At 38.3% G+C, this 15930-nt stretch overlaps 1 protein-coding gene across 1 annotated transcript in view; it reads left to right on the top strand.

Annotated features, from left to right (window-relative positions):
• The window catches only part of LOC104157318 (putative ATP-dependent RNA helicase TDRD9), a gene marked incomplete at its 5' end in the record, with an annotated part of 8298 nt that extends 818 nt beyond the window's left edge, over positions 1-7480 (top strand). The window contains 8 exons of the mRNA XM_009694610.1: positions 12-161; positions 1134-1204; positions 1579-1688; positions 1852-1948; positions 2627-2765; positions 3840-3949; positions 6814-6886; positions 7385-7480. Of these exons, the coding sequence (XP_009692912.1) occupies positions 12-161; positions 1134-1204; positions 1579-1688; positions 1852-1948; positions 2627-2765; positions 3840-3949; positions 6814-6886; positions 7385-7480 (846 nt within the window). The remainder of the gene's footprint in view (positions 1-11; positions 162-1133; positions 1205-1578; positions 1689-1851; positions 1949-2626; positions 2766-3839; positions 3950-6813; positions 6887-7384) is intronic.
• Positions 7481-15930: the final 8450 nt, after the last annotated feature.

The following is a 15930-nucleotide window of genomic DNA, read 5'->3' as shown; positions in this document are numbered from 1 at the left end:
TTATTATGTAGCAAAGCCATGATTTGCTGAAGGGATTATTTTTGGACCAAATAAAGAAAGAAGAGAGTATGTCTGTATCTTCAAGAGAGGAAGAAAAGCATCTCATTGAAAGATTGTTAAACTGGTTTTCTGACAATAAATCTGATGCTCCAACCCGTAAGGTAACTTGAGTGGTGGTTTTGGTGTGTCATTAAATGACCCTGCTTCTCACATTATTAGAATGGAGATGAAGACTGAAAGTACCTGTAATAACCAAACGATATTTGATGCCTTTCATAGGGCATTCTACTTTTTGTTGGTAGAAAGCCGTAATGTGACCACCATTGCAAACTAGTCTATTGCAGCTTTTAACAAAGTTTTGAGGTATAGCCTAAGAGCTACGTGAACCAACTCTTCTAACGCATTCTAAGGCAGCACTTCAAACCACTGCAGAACAAAGATAAAATTAAAAAACTGAACACAGTGTTTCCACACATTGTAGTCTTCATTATATAAGCTACAGCAAAAAGCAAGATTACAACCCTATCAGTTTTTCAGAAAATTTAAACATGGCTTTAACTATACAGTGTTTCATTCTTCCTTAGCTAGTGATAGGTAAGCAGCTAGGATAGGTGATGCAGCGAACACTCCAGTAACTGATAATAATGAAACAGTAGGTGTTTCTTCCACTGTTCCAAACTCAGAATTTATTCTTACTTACATATTTTGAGATACCTAGTCACTACTAAACTGGAATATAAAATGTGAAAATGTGTGTCCTGTTCTGCATTCTGATTACAAGTTAAGCCTTGTCTACATTATAATTCTTTTCTCATTTCAGACTTGGCAAAATTTGAGGCTTTCAGGCGCTTAATCGTGCTCAGTTTACCCACAGGAGTAATCCTGTTTAACTACTCACTTTCATAAAGTGAGATATTTTCAAGATTAAAGACCTGGTCATGTAAACAAAAATGAGCTGATTTTGTTAGGTGCTCTATGAAGTCTGAACTTGTGTGTTTTAAGCCAGAGGAAAGTCATGAGTCCCCAGCACCTGTGAAAACACATAAATAAAACCAAAAATAATAAAGGACTTTGATTTGGAGAGATCCAGGTGCTGGCTAAATAGAATATCATTTGTTTCTCTCTTTCTGAAGGTAACAGTTTTTGGCCCGTTCAGTCCTTATGAGGCGAAATGCTACAGTATGACTAGAGTATCCCAGTTCAGGTATGAGAAGACTTACTGTGAAGTATAGGCATGTTCTCACCTGTTATTTTCAATAAATAGCCAAAAAACCTCCTAGTTACTCTTACAGATTTTTACAGAATTTTTATTCATTGAAAAGACTGAAGTAATCAGGCCTGAATTGCACTAATATGCATACTATCACTATGTAAAATTTTACGAGTAGCATTATTAAAGGTGCTTTAATGTCTTGCAGAGAGAGGTTATTTATTAACCATTGTATACATCTGCTAAGTGGTATTCAGCCAGTAACTGCTATCCGTTGAGGCTGCATTGTGAATTTGAAATAATTCTTTTTCACATGTTTATGAGTTTGGGTTTTTTAATGTTGAAATTATTTCTTATTTCCTCACCAGAAGTGCTTTCATACAAAAGGAAAGCATAAACTCTGTTGTTGTCCGTGATGCTCCAGAAGATCCCTTTCAGCAATTGTTAGTGGCTGCATCTTTATCAGCAAATGCAACTGGTAATGCTTAATAAAAATGTTTGGACAGTTTCTCTAGAGTTTTGTTTTTATTTGAATAGCTCTATGAGGAAATATGTCACTGTAGTTCTACGTTACATCTTTTTGAGGTTTCATTTTCCTTAGATACTCCTTTAGATTGATCTGATTTTTTTTTTTTTGACAGGATCTACCGTGTTTTTAGAGGAAACATCTTTGATGCCTCCTATTCCTGGCCTGCTTGCACTCCTCAGTATGCTGTTTGCTCCTGCTATAGAACTCAGGTATTCACGTGTTTTAAAAAGTGGTGATTATTTTTTATTTTTTTTTTTAGGACCTTCTCAAACTGGTGACAGATTTGTTTTTTCTTGCTCTGCTTTCAGCATTTAGTATATTCTCTTCCTGTAATTCTTGTATCTTTTACCAGTTTTATTATAGCATGTAACTAAGATAACTTGTTTCATATACTTATAAATTGGTGCTGCAGGCTCTGCCCTCATGATACAGTTCCTGACAATCATGCTGGAAGCGTAGGAAGATGAACTGTAGAACTGGGCAAGTTTTAAATCTAAGTGAGGAGAGGAACTTGTGTGATTTTTGTAAAAGCTGAGTTCTGGTAGTTGCATTACTGTTGTCTTTTGTTTAAATTCTTGTACCTGTAGACTGTCATTTCAACATAGTAAAGCTCGCTTCCCTTAATTAAAGTTTCATTTTACATTTGTATGATTTTCTTTTTAAGTTTTATGAGTAAAGGTTTTCATAACTGGAATTTTAGTTCTGTTTCATCACTATATTTAAAAACAACAGCATGACTAGGTGTGAATGCCTATAAATTGTTCTAGCTTCTTTTAAACACCTGTATCTTGCTTGACATGGCGTAGAGAAATTCATTTAAGTCTGTCTTCATATGAGTTTAGTTTCTTCATCTCCAGGCAAGACTATGTTCTTTCTTTTTCGTATAGGGTTGATAAAAGTGGAAAGTACTTTACTGGTGTTCTGTGTGGTTTGGGTTGGAGTCAGACTTGTGGGGCTCCACTGCTTCCAGAAAATGACATGGAGCTGACATTTGATGTGCACTTTGGAGTAGGAGACATATCAGAGGTAAAACATGCATAAGAATTTTCAATATAGTAGGGATTAAGTAGAATTCAGTGCATTAGAGCTTGTTAACTCTTAGAGTTAATAAGGAAACTTGTTTTAAGCTGTGGTTTTGGGTTTGGTTTTTTTAGTGTACTACCTGTTTATAACTTGATTCTTGAAAACAGTTACTCCCTCCATACACTTTGAACAAAATAAAATACTGTAGAACAATACATTGTACACTTTTCAAAACAAAATCATCAATTTTGCACTAATCAGATGTCAATACTTGTTAGTTATGGTCATATTGTGTGTTTTATGATCAGCCTAGCATTACTGCTTTGCAATCTTCAGTTTGATTTCACAGCTCTAAGTCATCTGTATCAAGCTACTTCTCTCAGAGCAGATCAACCAACCAAACAATAAACCCCTGTGTATTCCTCATTACAACCTTTTTGCAGAGATCTGTCAGAGGGAAGTATGTACATATACTCTGTTATGCAGGACAGTAAGCTGTATTTGACCTGTGCTTTAGATGGTGAAGAGCCACCTCACATGCCGTGATTAGTTCTGTGTACAGAGCAGGTACATTAGGTGATGACCAGTGGTTTCTAGAGGCTTTTTAAGGACGCAGTGGACATGCTGGTGCATGTATCTGTGAGCTATAGTTTTCTGAAAGCACTGGCTTGGTGTGTGTGATGTCTGTATTCGTGACACCCTAGCCAGAATGGTAACTGCAAGGTGTAGTGCATGTGAAAATTATGGACATATAGAGAAAATCCTTAAAACTTTCACAGAAGGAATTCTGTGTTGGAAAAAAATCCAGGCAAGTGGTAGCCTGTATATTTTATGACATATCTGAATAACCTTGAAGATTGTGATATCAAGTGGCTGAACATTAACATCTTTGACCAGCAAAGAAGCATCTGGAGGAAGAAGTGTTTCTAAAGCTTGAGATGCTTTAGCTTATGTTAATAATATTCCAGTTGTAGTTTGGTGGTATGGGTGCCAGAACCACCTTCATGTCAGTATAATATAATATAGAACTACTGCTGGTTTAGAGTTCTTTATACTCTGTCACTGGTGTTTTTACAGATAAACATCCTAAGGACAGCCATTAATAAGCTGCTCTGTGAATGTGCGGTATATTCTGGACAAGAGAGAATGACACAGCTGCAGGAAAACATTCGTCAGAAACTTCTATGGTAATAATTTTGTAGAAATAAGACCTTCTGTTTCACAGTCTTGGCAAAAACAAAATAAATGATTGCTTGAAGCATGGCTCAGATTAGGCTTTGGGGAAATAATACATGTTCTCATTTAATGATGTATTTCATTTATTTATTAAGCAGTATACTCAACAACTTTAGACTTCTTGTGGAAGCGCTGGTTCTTCAGGGAAGCCTGATTGCTTAAGAGTCATAAAACCTAGACTGTGAAACCTGTTCTACAGGATACCAGTTCTGATGTATCTTTGCTTTGTGCACCCAGGACAGAGCTAAGGAAGTCGTATGGCATAACTGTGCAGAAGGATTTAGAATTCTTTCTCCCTATACATGAAATTTTAATTGTGTGTGCTGCCTTTCCTCCCTCAACAGAGCTGAGTAGGATAGGTGTTAGCCAAATTAAATGCTGGAAGTCTCAGGTCAATTTGTGAATTGAAGTAAGGCCACTTGCCTTTTTTTTTTTTTCCTTTTTCTTTTCAGCAGGCCTCCCTGCTTCTTGTAACTGAAGCAGTGGTTCTGAAGAGACTATTGTGAGTTGGCACAGCCAGTCTTGAGAATTTTTTCAGCTTGTGGTGTGTGGGAAGTGTTTGGGGGAGGTAGTTCAATGAAGTATCCCTGTAACAGCTCTTTCTAGTCTGCCACTGCTGAGCATGCTGTGAAAAATCCTCCCTTGTTTGTAATTATAGTGTGCATTTTAGTGCTGTCTGTATCATCAGGAGACTTCTCATCCTTACCTGGCTCTGTACTGAACAGATTTTTAAAAATTGCTCTAGCTCAACCATGAAGTAAATTATGTTATGCTTTCTAGTATTGGCCTCATCTCTAGGAAATGTGACCATTTTTGTGAATAGAGCTTTTGTAAAGTTAACTGTATGCCAAAGTGAGGCAGTTCCTCATGCTGATAAAGATCAGAAGCTTTTAAACTTAGCTGCTGCTACCCTACGTTATCAAAATGATTATCGGAGCAACTGTTTATGCTGAGTTTTCAGGTATTTCTTGGTTTTGAATGTACCTACTCAGCTGATTTTTTTTTTTTTTCTTCCCATCTGTGAAAAAACTATTACATTGCCTTTACTTGAAAGCAAGTACCCATACTTTTTATTTCCAAAACTTGAAAGAAAATTCAGTGTGGTGCATTTTATAATAAATTAACAACTGCGAGGGAGTCAGCCTTACCTTTTGAGGCACTAGAAATGAAATCAAAAAAGCGTAAACAATTGCCAGAAAATGTGGAGATACCTATTATATGTTAGCTGACCAGCAGACATGTTGGATATGACAAGGGAGCAAGGTGATTATTTTTGGTTTGGGCACTACACTGTGGGTGCTGCCAGTGGGTCAGCTGCTCTTCTGTCTGAGACGTGGCAGCTTCCAGCCAGCTGTTGCTGGGGGTTGTGTGTGCCTCCAGAACGTGGTGGTACAGCATCACAAAGGCTGCTGCTTGCGCCTTCAACTTAAGGAGCACTAGTGCAGGCTGACGGTAAGCTGTTCATGCTTCACGTCTGTAAAACTCTTGGTAAAATACCAGCTGTTGAGCGTACTGCTGATGCAATATTTAATTTCCTGTTTGGGTCCAAGTACCTCAGGCCAGTTGGTGTCTCCATTGCACCATTGGACATTCATTCAAAGCTGAATGAAGTTTGCTTGCGTGATTCATGTGGTAACAAGCATAGGGAGAAGTAAGGGAAGTGGATAGGCAGAAAGATGCAAAACCACAAAACCTTTTTGGAGACGACTGTGACAATAACAGAAGCTCATTCTTGAACATCAACGCTTGCTAAATTCAAGGCAGGAAAATGTCATTAGTGTTTCTTTAGATGTGTATACTTGCTACTGTTTCGCACCTTTTTGGGTTTGATCATTGAGATATCTCCAGCCAGTTGGGAGGGGAAGGAGCAGCCTGGACAGATCCTTGGTGCAGGTCCTCAGCGTTAATGTGTTCTCTAGTTCAGTCAGTGCTGACGGCCTGACTCGGTCATTCTCATCAACCTTCTGCGCTTTTTTTTCTTTAGGATTTTATACCTTTCTGTGGTAGTGTTTTCTCTCTTGGAATCTTTGTGCTTTTACTGATTCTGTTCCAACGATCCTACAGCTAATTTTTCCAACTTTTTTTTTAACCTTTTCGAAGGAAGAGACAATATGATTACTGTCATGATGTCTGCTTTTCCTTTGTGTAAAATTTTTCTTTGTTTTGAATATTTTTTCTGATTGTACTTTGGTTTATGTCTTGGAAAAAAACTAACCTTTTATTAATAAGAGTACATAGGTAAAAATTTAGCATGAACAGTCTTTTGTAACTTTTTTCCATTTTTTGAAAGCTAATTGTATTTACAATGTGTCACCACTACTTAAGATTAAAATCAGTGTTTGAAAAACACATCTAGACAGAATTAATTAAAGTCTACTACTGTTGTACTTTGTACAGCTTGAAGAAATAACTGGAGCAGACAGACAATCTATAGTAATTGAGTTGTCATGCAAAACAAAATACTCTAAAAATAGCTTTATTATACATTCTAGTGAATAAGCATGATAAAACTTAAGGAATAGGTGACAGCTGCAAATTCTATTACTTTGTAAATTAAAAAAAAATCCTTCTTTAAAAGAAAATACATTCTGATACACTTAACATCCCTGTGAAAAATTGTATTTTGACTTCTTACATTAGAGGGGCAAAGTATGGAGAAGTAAACAAATCAGACTAGATTAACAGGGAAATTTAAGATTCCCTTCAGCACAGACACCTCGTAAATGCTGGGTTGTATCTAATATAACAGTTCTTTTGTCTTTATAATTAATCAAATACAAGTGTATTTCTTAAGGCTATTTTTATGTAATTTCAGTTTAATCTGTAAATCAAAACCTCGAGATATAATTGTTCCTACATGGTATGAGAAGCCATATGCATGGAATCAGGTAAGGGTATAAAGATAATTCCCACCCCTTCCCCACCCCCTTAAGAAGACTAGTTAGAGTACCCCAGAACAGTTTTAAGAATGGTCAAAAGCAGAATTTCCTTTAAGTTTCTATTTCCATATTTCAAATTCAGCTGTCCTTGATATTATGAAGATAATCTCCTATTCAGTTCAGATTTTATAACAAGTTAACGTATAGGCCTTGGATCAGGATTTTCGCATCTGAAGTCTGAAGAATCTCAGGACATCTTGCATTGTCACATAAAATACTAGCTGTAATGCTTTGGAATTGCTTATGGAATAGTATTCTGACTCGGGCAAAGCATGAGAGAGAGCATTTTATAGTCCTAGCTCTTACATTGAAATGTGTGGTTGGAACTGAAATTCCTGTATGATTTGAAACTATCAAAACTCTTCAAGACTCTTTTCCTTAACTATGTTGTATAGTTAAACATTATTAAGAATGTGTTCTGACTTTCATCTTGCTTCTTTTGATTAGGTGGAATCTCAACTTATCATTGACCAGTCTGAAAAGCAGCATGAAAGAGGAAATGATCTTTATCAGCTACATAAGCTTGTTGTGTTGAATGTTTAAGTATTTTTAGAAGTCTTTCAGAGGCTGAGGTATTATAAGTAGTTTAAAAATTACTTCTGTCTTCTATATGACCCTTGGATGCTTATTTTGCAAGACTGTTCCTTAATCTTAGTGTAAGTGTACTAAAATACTGTTTGGAATATGTTAATTTTTTTTTTAAAAGCAAAGGTTTGCTGACCTAGAGCAGATGAGTTTATTCATAAAACAAACTTATATAAAGCAGGTTGCAATTTTTACTTTAATACTTCTGAGCAAGTTTATCACAAGGTACATGAAAGACAAAGCAAATCTAGGTTTAGTTGTTCATTTTCTGTCTAAAAGCCCACAAGCCATGGGGTATGATTTTTTTTTTTTCCTTTACCTGCAAATTGCGTTTTCCTGTTTTCTTTGTCATTAGTTTTTCAAAAAGCCCTACAACAAAGGTGTTTGGGTTTGTCTTAACCAAAAACTAGAAGTCAAAGGAAACTCATGATCTAGATTATATTCTGATCCAAACTGTAACTTTATGTACTGGATACAATTTTTTCATTAATTTTTCATACAGCAAAATGTAATACATATTTCTTTTCCTGTATGGCAGAAGAATGCTTTTTGAATTATTGATTCATGGCACCTTTGTTTCATCCTCTTATTTTTACCTGTGAGATCCTTAGTCCTAAAAATGAGGTCAGTGGTTTCAGAATAAAATGCAGAAGTGAAACAAAATGTATTTGTCTCTTCTGTTGTGCAGTCATGCTTAATAAAAGCTAAATTTAGTTATTAATGGTATGTGATTTCATTCAGGAAATACATGAATACAAAACCAGCATATGGAAAAGTATTAATCTTTTCACTGTTCACTCAGTGATTTGAAGATTATGTAGTATCCAGTCATCCTCTGAAGAACAGACTCACTCAGTGGTCACCGTAAAAAAAGTTGTAGATTTGGGGAAAGTAAGGGGATGCTTAAACTAAGGAATTATTTTCAGCTGTATTTAAACAGAGGGGTAACTATATAATAGGCAATTTCAGTGGCTTACTATAAGCATTACTTCCTTAGACCCATTTTACTAATCCTTGTGAATTATGAAACATCATACTATATATAATGAGATAGGTTTAATAGAAAAATTGTATCTCAAGTGGCTTAGACAACAGCATTTCTCAGCTGAGTGTTGTATGCAAATTAAGTGTTGCAGTTGAACACCTTTGGGTGCAAAGGAAACAGTCAATGTCAAGTCTTTGCTTTGCCTATTAATGGTGGGAATTTCTATAGGAAAAGGTAACTTGGTAATCCCAAAAGACATGATATAAATAACATAACTTATCGTGATTCCTCATAAGCAACACTGAAATTGAGAGGTGAGAGGAACAGAATATATTTTACATATTTTTTTTTATTTTTTTAAATTCTGTCGCTAATGTGTCCTGCCCTGTTCGTGTGCGTGCGGTGCCACCTGGTGGAGCGTTCCTGATGTGCTCCTTGTGGCCCTTTGAAGGTCTGCTGCCTGTCGTAAGGCTTTTCGTGAAGACAAGGTACTCTGTAATGGCTCATGTCGTAATAAAACTGAAAGGTTTCTACTCTTGTCCTTATGATGAGAGGAGCAGATAATGCTAACTCCTCCACAGTCCAATAACCCATAACCTGCCATGGGTCAACTGAGAAATGAGAACTGTGTATTAACTCTTAAGAGCTCCCCATCTTGTCCTGGGTACATAATAAGCTTGCAGACGTGATACACAACAGCTAATCCTTGAAGGAAATGGAACATCTAACAAGGTAGCCTTGCTGGGGAATGTTATTTATTGCTAGATGAAAATGTAGTACTAAAATTTAAGAAGCAGCAGTCATATTTTATTGTTAGCAATGCTGTTGAAACCTAAATCAAAGATACTTGAACAAGTTTAAGGTAAACAGCTTCAGGATTTCTCCCTTTGAGGTTAATAGTATGTAGCACTGGAGGCAGAAGGGTTGTAAAACAGTGGTGTGTTTCTATGGCTATAGACCTGATCCTGGTCAACCTTATGCCTTTCATGGGTTACTTCCATAAGAAAAAGGCCGTGACTGCTCGTCAAGATTCCTTTTATCTCCAGGTGGTCACCAACATCTAGCAGAATAAGATTTCACTTACCATAATTTACTAGTGATCATCCACATTTACATATTTCTTCCATTGCTGATTCAAAGGTAGAAATATTTGAATCTAAAATGGTCAGATTAATCCTCTTGAATGCCCCCAATAGTAATGATGACATGACAAATTGTAATGACAGGTGCTTCTCTAGTCTGAAAACATGTGCATTTGCTATTATTCATAATTCCCCCACAGGTACAATGAAATTGGGTAGTTTTAAATCAAAAGGATTTTTTTTACCATTGCACGTAATTAATTTTGGAATTTACTGCCACAGATCCTTCAATAGCTGTTAAAATTGAGGAACTCAAACTCCTTACTTTACCGAATTCCAGAATCTGAGAAAATATACTGAAAGAGTGCCTATTTTTATCTTTTTCCAAGCATTTCCCTTTGGCAGATATAAGAGTGGAGAATATTGTTTACATATCATTTTAAAGATGCTGTAACAGGTCAGACTAATAATTCCATCTGTGATTGAAACATTCTGGAATCGGCAATAGTGGAATTGCATAGCGTGGATGATCACTGATAGAATGAGATGTCATTTAACTAAGTCTACACTGAAGAGAGTTGTTCAGGATATGTAGTCTCTGATTCTTTCTTACTATCGTCTTCTGTGGCCTCACAACTCTGCTTATATAGGATCCTGCAGTTGAAAGGAAGTGGAGGTACAGCTGGTGTTATCTGCCCTCAGGTCTTCTGTAGGAGGTGTAGGACTTCCAGGATGCAGGGGTACCATGCAAATACAGATAAGCCTGGTCAAAAGGATTCCAACTAGAGCTTAAGGTGTGTGCACCTCAGTAGCTGGATGTGATTGTGGAAAAATACATCCTAAAAATCCCTCTTGTTGTTAAGTGATCAATGACTTCTCATTTCTTCTGTAAAGTAGTATCTGAAAAGAACTTCAATTATTTATGAATAATTTGAGCTGATTACAGATTTAGTAAATAGCCCAGATACTCTTTTGGTTTACACTAAAATCTTGCATTTTTCCTAGATTACTACTTATACTGGTTACATCTGGATTAGAACAAATAAATTAGACTCACAGAAGACTTTTGCCTGCCAGCCTATTCTTTTAGTCTTCAGATCATTAAATAATAATAATAATGAAAAAGGATAGTGATAAAAAATGATACTGTGTATGTGAAATGCAGTACCTTTTGGAACTACACTTCAAGAGATGCACTATATGAAACCTGTGACTCTGGAGGCAATTTGATAACCCTAAAGCGGAGTCATAAATATGCTGGATCTGAGAGAGTTTATCAATTTCTCTTTGTGAGTGTGTCACAACAGAGAGTCATGTGGAGTTTGTTGGGCTGGGACGATTTTAGCATTAGTTTTAAGTCTGTCGTTCTTGCCCCAAGAGACAATGATAACACTACTATCTCTCAATGACAAGAAAATACGTTCATAATTTCTTGAGTTCTTATAAGCTGTTACAAACACAGTGTTGGGTCAGCCCAAGCCAGCTGATTGCATTCAGCATCAATGCCCTTTTTTCTTCAAATAAGTACATTAATCATTCTTTACCACACAAATTATCTCTGTTTTTCCTGTATCCCTAAATGTTGCAGAGTAAGGTAGTTTCCAGAAACATGTGTTTTGAGAGAAGAGGGCTGGAAGGACACGAAAGCAAGATCTTTTCTGATCTTGGTGTTATGGGTTGTGTACCAAAAAAAAAAATAAATTTAATTCCAGATATCTATGGGCATTTTTCAGGAAGGCTTCTCTATGAAAAACCACCAGTGTACAGTCTAGACAGTGGCAGCAATGGCAGTACCACCAGTGTGTTCAAAATGCTCGGACTTCAGTGTCATCTAGATTTGAGCTGAACAGATTTAGAGGATGTTTTGCTAAACATCATCTGTTTTATTAATACTCAGCTATAGACTACGAAACAGTACGAGAGAGAGATGGAACTACTGGAGAGAGTCCAGCAAAGGGCCACTAAGATGATTAAGAACTGGAGCATCTCTGCTATGAGGAAAGGCTGAGAGAGCTGGGAGTGTTCAGCCTAGCGAACAGAAAGCTCAGGGCGATCTTACCAATGTACATCAAGTATATGCAGAGGACAAATCCAGGCTCTTTTCAGTGGTGCCCAGCACAAGGGCAAGCGGCAGTGGACAGGAACTGAAACACAGGAGGTGCCATCTGAACTTCAGGATACACTTTTTCACTCTGAGAGTGACCGAGCACTGGCACAGGTTGCCCAGGGAGGTTGTGGAGGCTCCATCCCTGGAGATACTCAAAAGCTGTCTGGATATCGTCCTGGGCAGCAGGCAGGTTGGAGAAGATAACCTCCAGAGGTCCTTCCAGCCTCAACCATTCTGTGACGATGTGATACAGAGGTTTTTCAAAAAGCATATGTAGGCAAGGCTGAAGCCACCTGTTACCCATTGTCTGAGAAATGAGTGCCTATAATAAGGGAAATCAGATTTTAAAAAATGAGAAGGGTTAATGCCTCCAGTAGTTAAAGGTCAGACAAGGCTTGGAACAGCTGAGAGGACCACAAGCTCTCAAGAAGTGCTTCTGAATTTATTGCATGTAAGTTTGTGTGGGCCTGTCCATAACAAACAAGGGAAGGCTGATCCCATGTCTGTGATGTGTGTTTAAGACTCTCAGAACGTTCTCCAATTTGTGGTATACAGTTCACCCTATAATATCATCATGACCTTTTCTAGTCTTAACATTCTGGTTTATTTAACTAGTATTTATGAAAGAGATGGACTCTTCCTACATGCTGAATAATCTTCAGCTGGCTTTAAAGAGTTCATAGTGTCATTGTCTATAACGTTGAAAAGGGTAAGCAGCAACAGAAGCAAGCCTTGGAGAAACTACAGAAATGCTGCAGGTTGCTAACCAAAGGTGAGAGTTTTCTCTAAAACAGTGATTTGTGAAGAATTTGTATAACCTTTGGAAAGAAAAACACAAATCCCAAGGAGATGTCTTATCGAAAGTCTTGATTAGGGAATTTAGGTCTTTGGATTGGAAAAAAGCAAGCAACATTCTACTTGAAATACTCAACTAAATGATTAATTTTTCATTTTAATATTTTTATCGTGGACAGTCACATGCAGAGGCAGGATTCATCATCTTACTGAATTCAGCTATCTAAAAGACAGGCATCTAGTCTGAACTGATTAGTTTAATAATTCGTAGTTAATAAGCTAATAATTTAATATTAACCAGACTTTTCTAAAAGGCATAGTATATATCCAGCATTCACAATGGTTGACCATAAGCTAAAAAAAATACTTAAGGTTTTGTTTGGTTAGTTTTTGTTTTTTTAGAATTCTGCTGTGTTTGATCTGCTGACAGAGAATACCTAGGTCAGAGTACCTGCTGTGCCATCAGTTCCTCTCAGCCTGTGGCCCCACAAGTCACCAATTACAGTGACAAGGGAGACGAGGGTGGGATGCAGATGCTGTTAGTTGCATAGAAATGCTGCAGGGGTTATGAGACTGCAGAAACTTGCACTCGAGACTGCGCAAGTTCGACTCCCCTTTCTTTAAGGGGTGGATGGGACCAAAACTCTTTTGTCAGAGTGGAGAGCCCACTGAGGTGACAACAGCATTGAGGTATTTCCAGGCTAAAAGGTGGTGGTGGTGAATCCACAGGAATCACGAGTCTGCCATAGGTGTCAAGTCTCAGAGAAACAGTAATGCTAAAAGCACCAGTGCAAAGGCTAAGAAAAATCCTGATATGACATGAAATGCTAGCAGAACTAGTAGGTGGACTACTCTACAAGAGGAGCTGCTTACCTCTGGGTTTTTTCAGGCTTCAGATTGTTAATCCTTGCCTTTTTTAGTTGGGTCAGAAAGCTGAAGGGTTAGGCTCTGTGCATCACTGATCACCATTTTGAGAACGGGGAAATCCCATCTCAAAGCTGGCTCTGTTGGCGAAGGCAGTGGGTAGGCCTGTGGGCTTTTGGCCAAGAAACTATCCTGTCTCAGCCTTGGAAGCGTAGCTCTAGAAAAATATCTGACAACAGAAAACATGCCGATCCAGACATGGCGAGTCTAGAGCAGCACTCAAATGGCTCAGTCAGGAGAAGTTTCCACGTTACCTCTCCCTCACTTGTGAGGTGTGAGTAGACAACAGCTCCTGCACCTGGTACTCGAGTGTAGTCTGGCACTAGGCTGTAGGCACTGGCAAGGTGCAGGCTGACTATGGCTTTAGGCAAAGTAAGGTATGCGGTTTGGCATCAAGAGCTAAAATACAATTGGAAGGAGGCAGACAGGGTACGTGAGCACTGAAGCGCAATTTGAGTCCCATGCCTCACAGATTGCAGGCAAGATAAACTACTGACAGTTTTTAACAGCTTTAGAAAATGAAACAAAATTTAAAACCATCCTGAAAATAGGAAAAGGGAACAAATGCCACGATGACTTAATAAAGCATGTGCATGTGATCAGCCCCACTGAGGACATGGAGCGTGCTGTAACGAGTACATCAGCTTGTAGGCAGGAGGCGAAGGCCGGGGATAGACCGCTGGGTACTGATGAGGTTAAAACAGCTGTCTGTGCTTGAGTACCTGTGGCACAAGAAGAAAGTCGGAAGGGGTATATAGACTATCAATAGAAGAGAAAAAATATCTGTGAAACGTAACTGCTTTAGAATAACAAGTCAGAAATATCTTTTTCTTATCTGTCCTGTTGCCGAAGCTACATTACCAAACCTACTTGCATTGAGGTGCTTTGGAGAAGATGCTGCCCCCCCACAGCGGTTGGTTTTCATCCACTGAGGTCTACAACACTGGTCCTTTTCTGCTGGTCCCACCTTGATGATTTTTGGTGTTGCCTTTTATCCCTGTTCCCCCCGTCCCCCAAACAATGTAGCCTGTGGCTTGTTTCCTTGGTTCTGCAGCCTGCCCAGGCCGTGTTTCACCAAGTCTCATCCACTGCAAAGAGCCATAGCTGCTGTGCTGTCAGGCATGGTGATCACGCCTTGCAGATGTTCTTCCTCCCTGCTCTGGAGAAATCAATTCCAAGGAATTGACTGAGACGCATTGTTCCTTTTATTCTATTCATAGTTGTCTTCATCACACCAGTGTTCCTTTATTTTTTTCTCAGTAGTTTCTTAGCTCATCAGTTCTGCATTCTGTTCAAACTCAGTCAAAATGCCAACATAAATAACTCAATGTACTGGCTGAGTTTGTTACAATAACAATTGTTAGAACAATATGACAGCCATGACACCAAGGTGTTACTAACAATGGGGGCAGCGGAGGGGAGGCAGAAATGTGGAAATGCATCTTTTCTTCCTCAGAGTTTAAGAGCAGCTCATTTCATCACAGTAAGTCTGTTTTCTCCTACTGTTAAGATCTTGTTGTTGGTTTAGCACATCATTTCTCAACCTTACATCTCAGAAATTCTCTGGAACCATACTGTTTCTGTTGTTTATGCACTGACAAAGACAACCAGTTTTCACTGTTTGTTACTGCCCTTTCTACAGATAACAAAGTGAGGAAGGGAGAAACAGGAGCGGTAGATTGTCAAATGTGGTGTTTCCCTTTCCCTTGCCTGGCCTTCCTGAGCCAGGTTTCTTTGCTGTATCTAAGGAAATAAGATCCTTCCGAAGAACTGCAGCAAAAGCAACATTGTCAAATTCAAGCTCCCTTCTACCTTTCTGAGAAGTAAGACCTACTTAGAAGTTTAGTGAGGGAGACAGAAATCGTGCGAGACTGCCAATTAACACAACCTGCATTCTTAGCTGCTTACAGTGTCCAGCAGCATCGGAGCCTTACACAGCATCAAAGATGGCCTTAAATGTGCAACCAGGTATTCTAGGGAAGTTCACAATTCCTTATTTTGTTGAGGGTTAGAAAGAACCAGCCTACCCTTCACAAGGGCCCGTAAAGTACTGCACTTTAAAAGCTAGCTGGGTTCCAGATTGGCTGGAGCTCTTAAAAATTCGGTTTGAGACTGTTAGGGTGCTTGCTACAGTCCCTGGTATTGGTCGTGTCTACTTGGAACTCAATCTTTTATTTTTATTAGTTGTTATTTTACTAGCAACTGACACAATTCAGAGTTCTATAAATTAAAGACTAGAGCCCTTATTGGTGGATCCCCATATTCTTCTCTCAGATAACACAGGAACCTGGACCACATGGTCCATATTCCTGGACGCTGCCCCAGCCCTGCTTGAATCATGAAAATTCCTGCCTTACATCTCTTTTTCCTGACACTAAAAGGTAGGAAACCACATTGCAGCCACCTCCTTATAGCGTAGGCCTATACAAAATCCCTTTAGCCTCTACTCTTTCTTTATAATAACTGTAAGAGAACAAGACAAAGTCAAAGGTAACTTTCTGTAAATTACAGAATC

Source organism: Cariama cristata, unplaced genomic scaffold, assembly GCF_000690535.1.
Source record: "Cariama cristata isolate BGI_N322 unplaced genomic scaffold, ASM69053v1 scaffold10862, whole genome shotgun sequence".
In the NCBI taxonomy this organism is placed as follows: Eukaryota; Metazoa; Chordata; class Aves; order Cariamiformes; family Cariamidae; genus Cariama; species Cariama cristata.
Note: the sequence above shows the minus strand (reverse complement) of the source record. Positions and strands in the feature narration are given on the sequence as shown.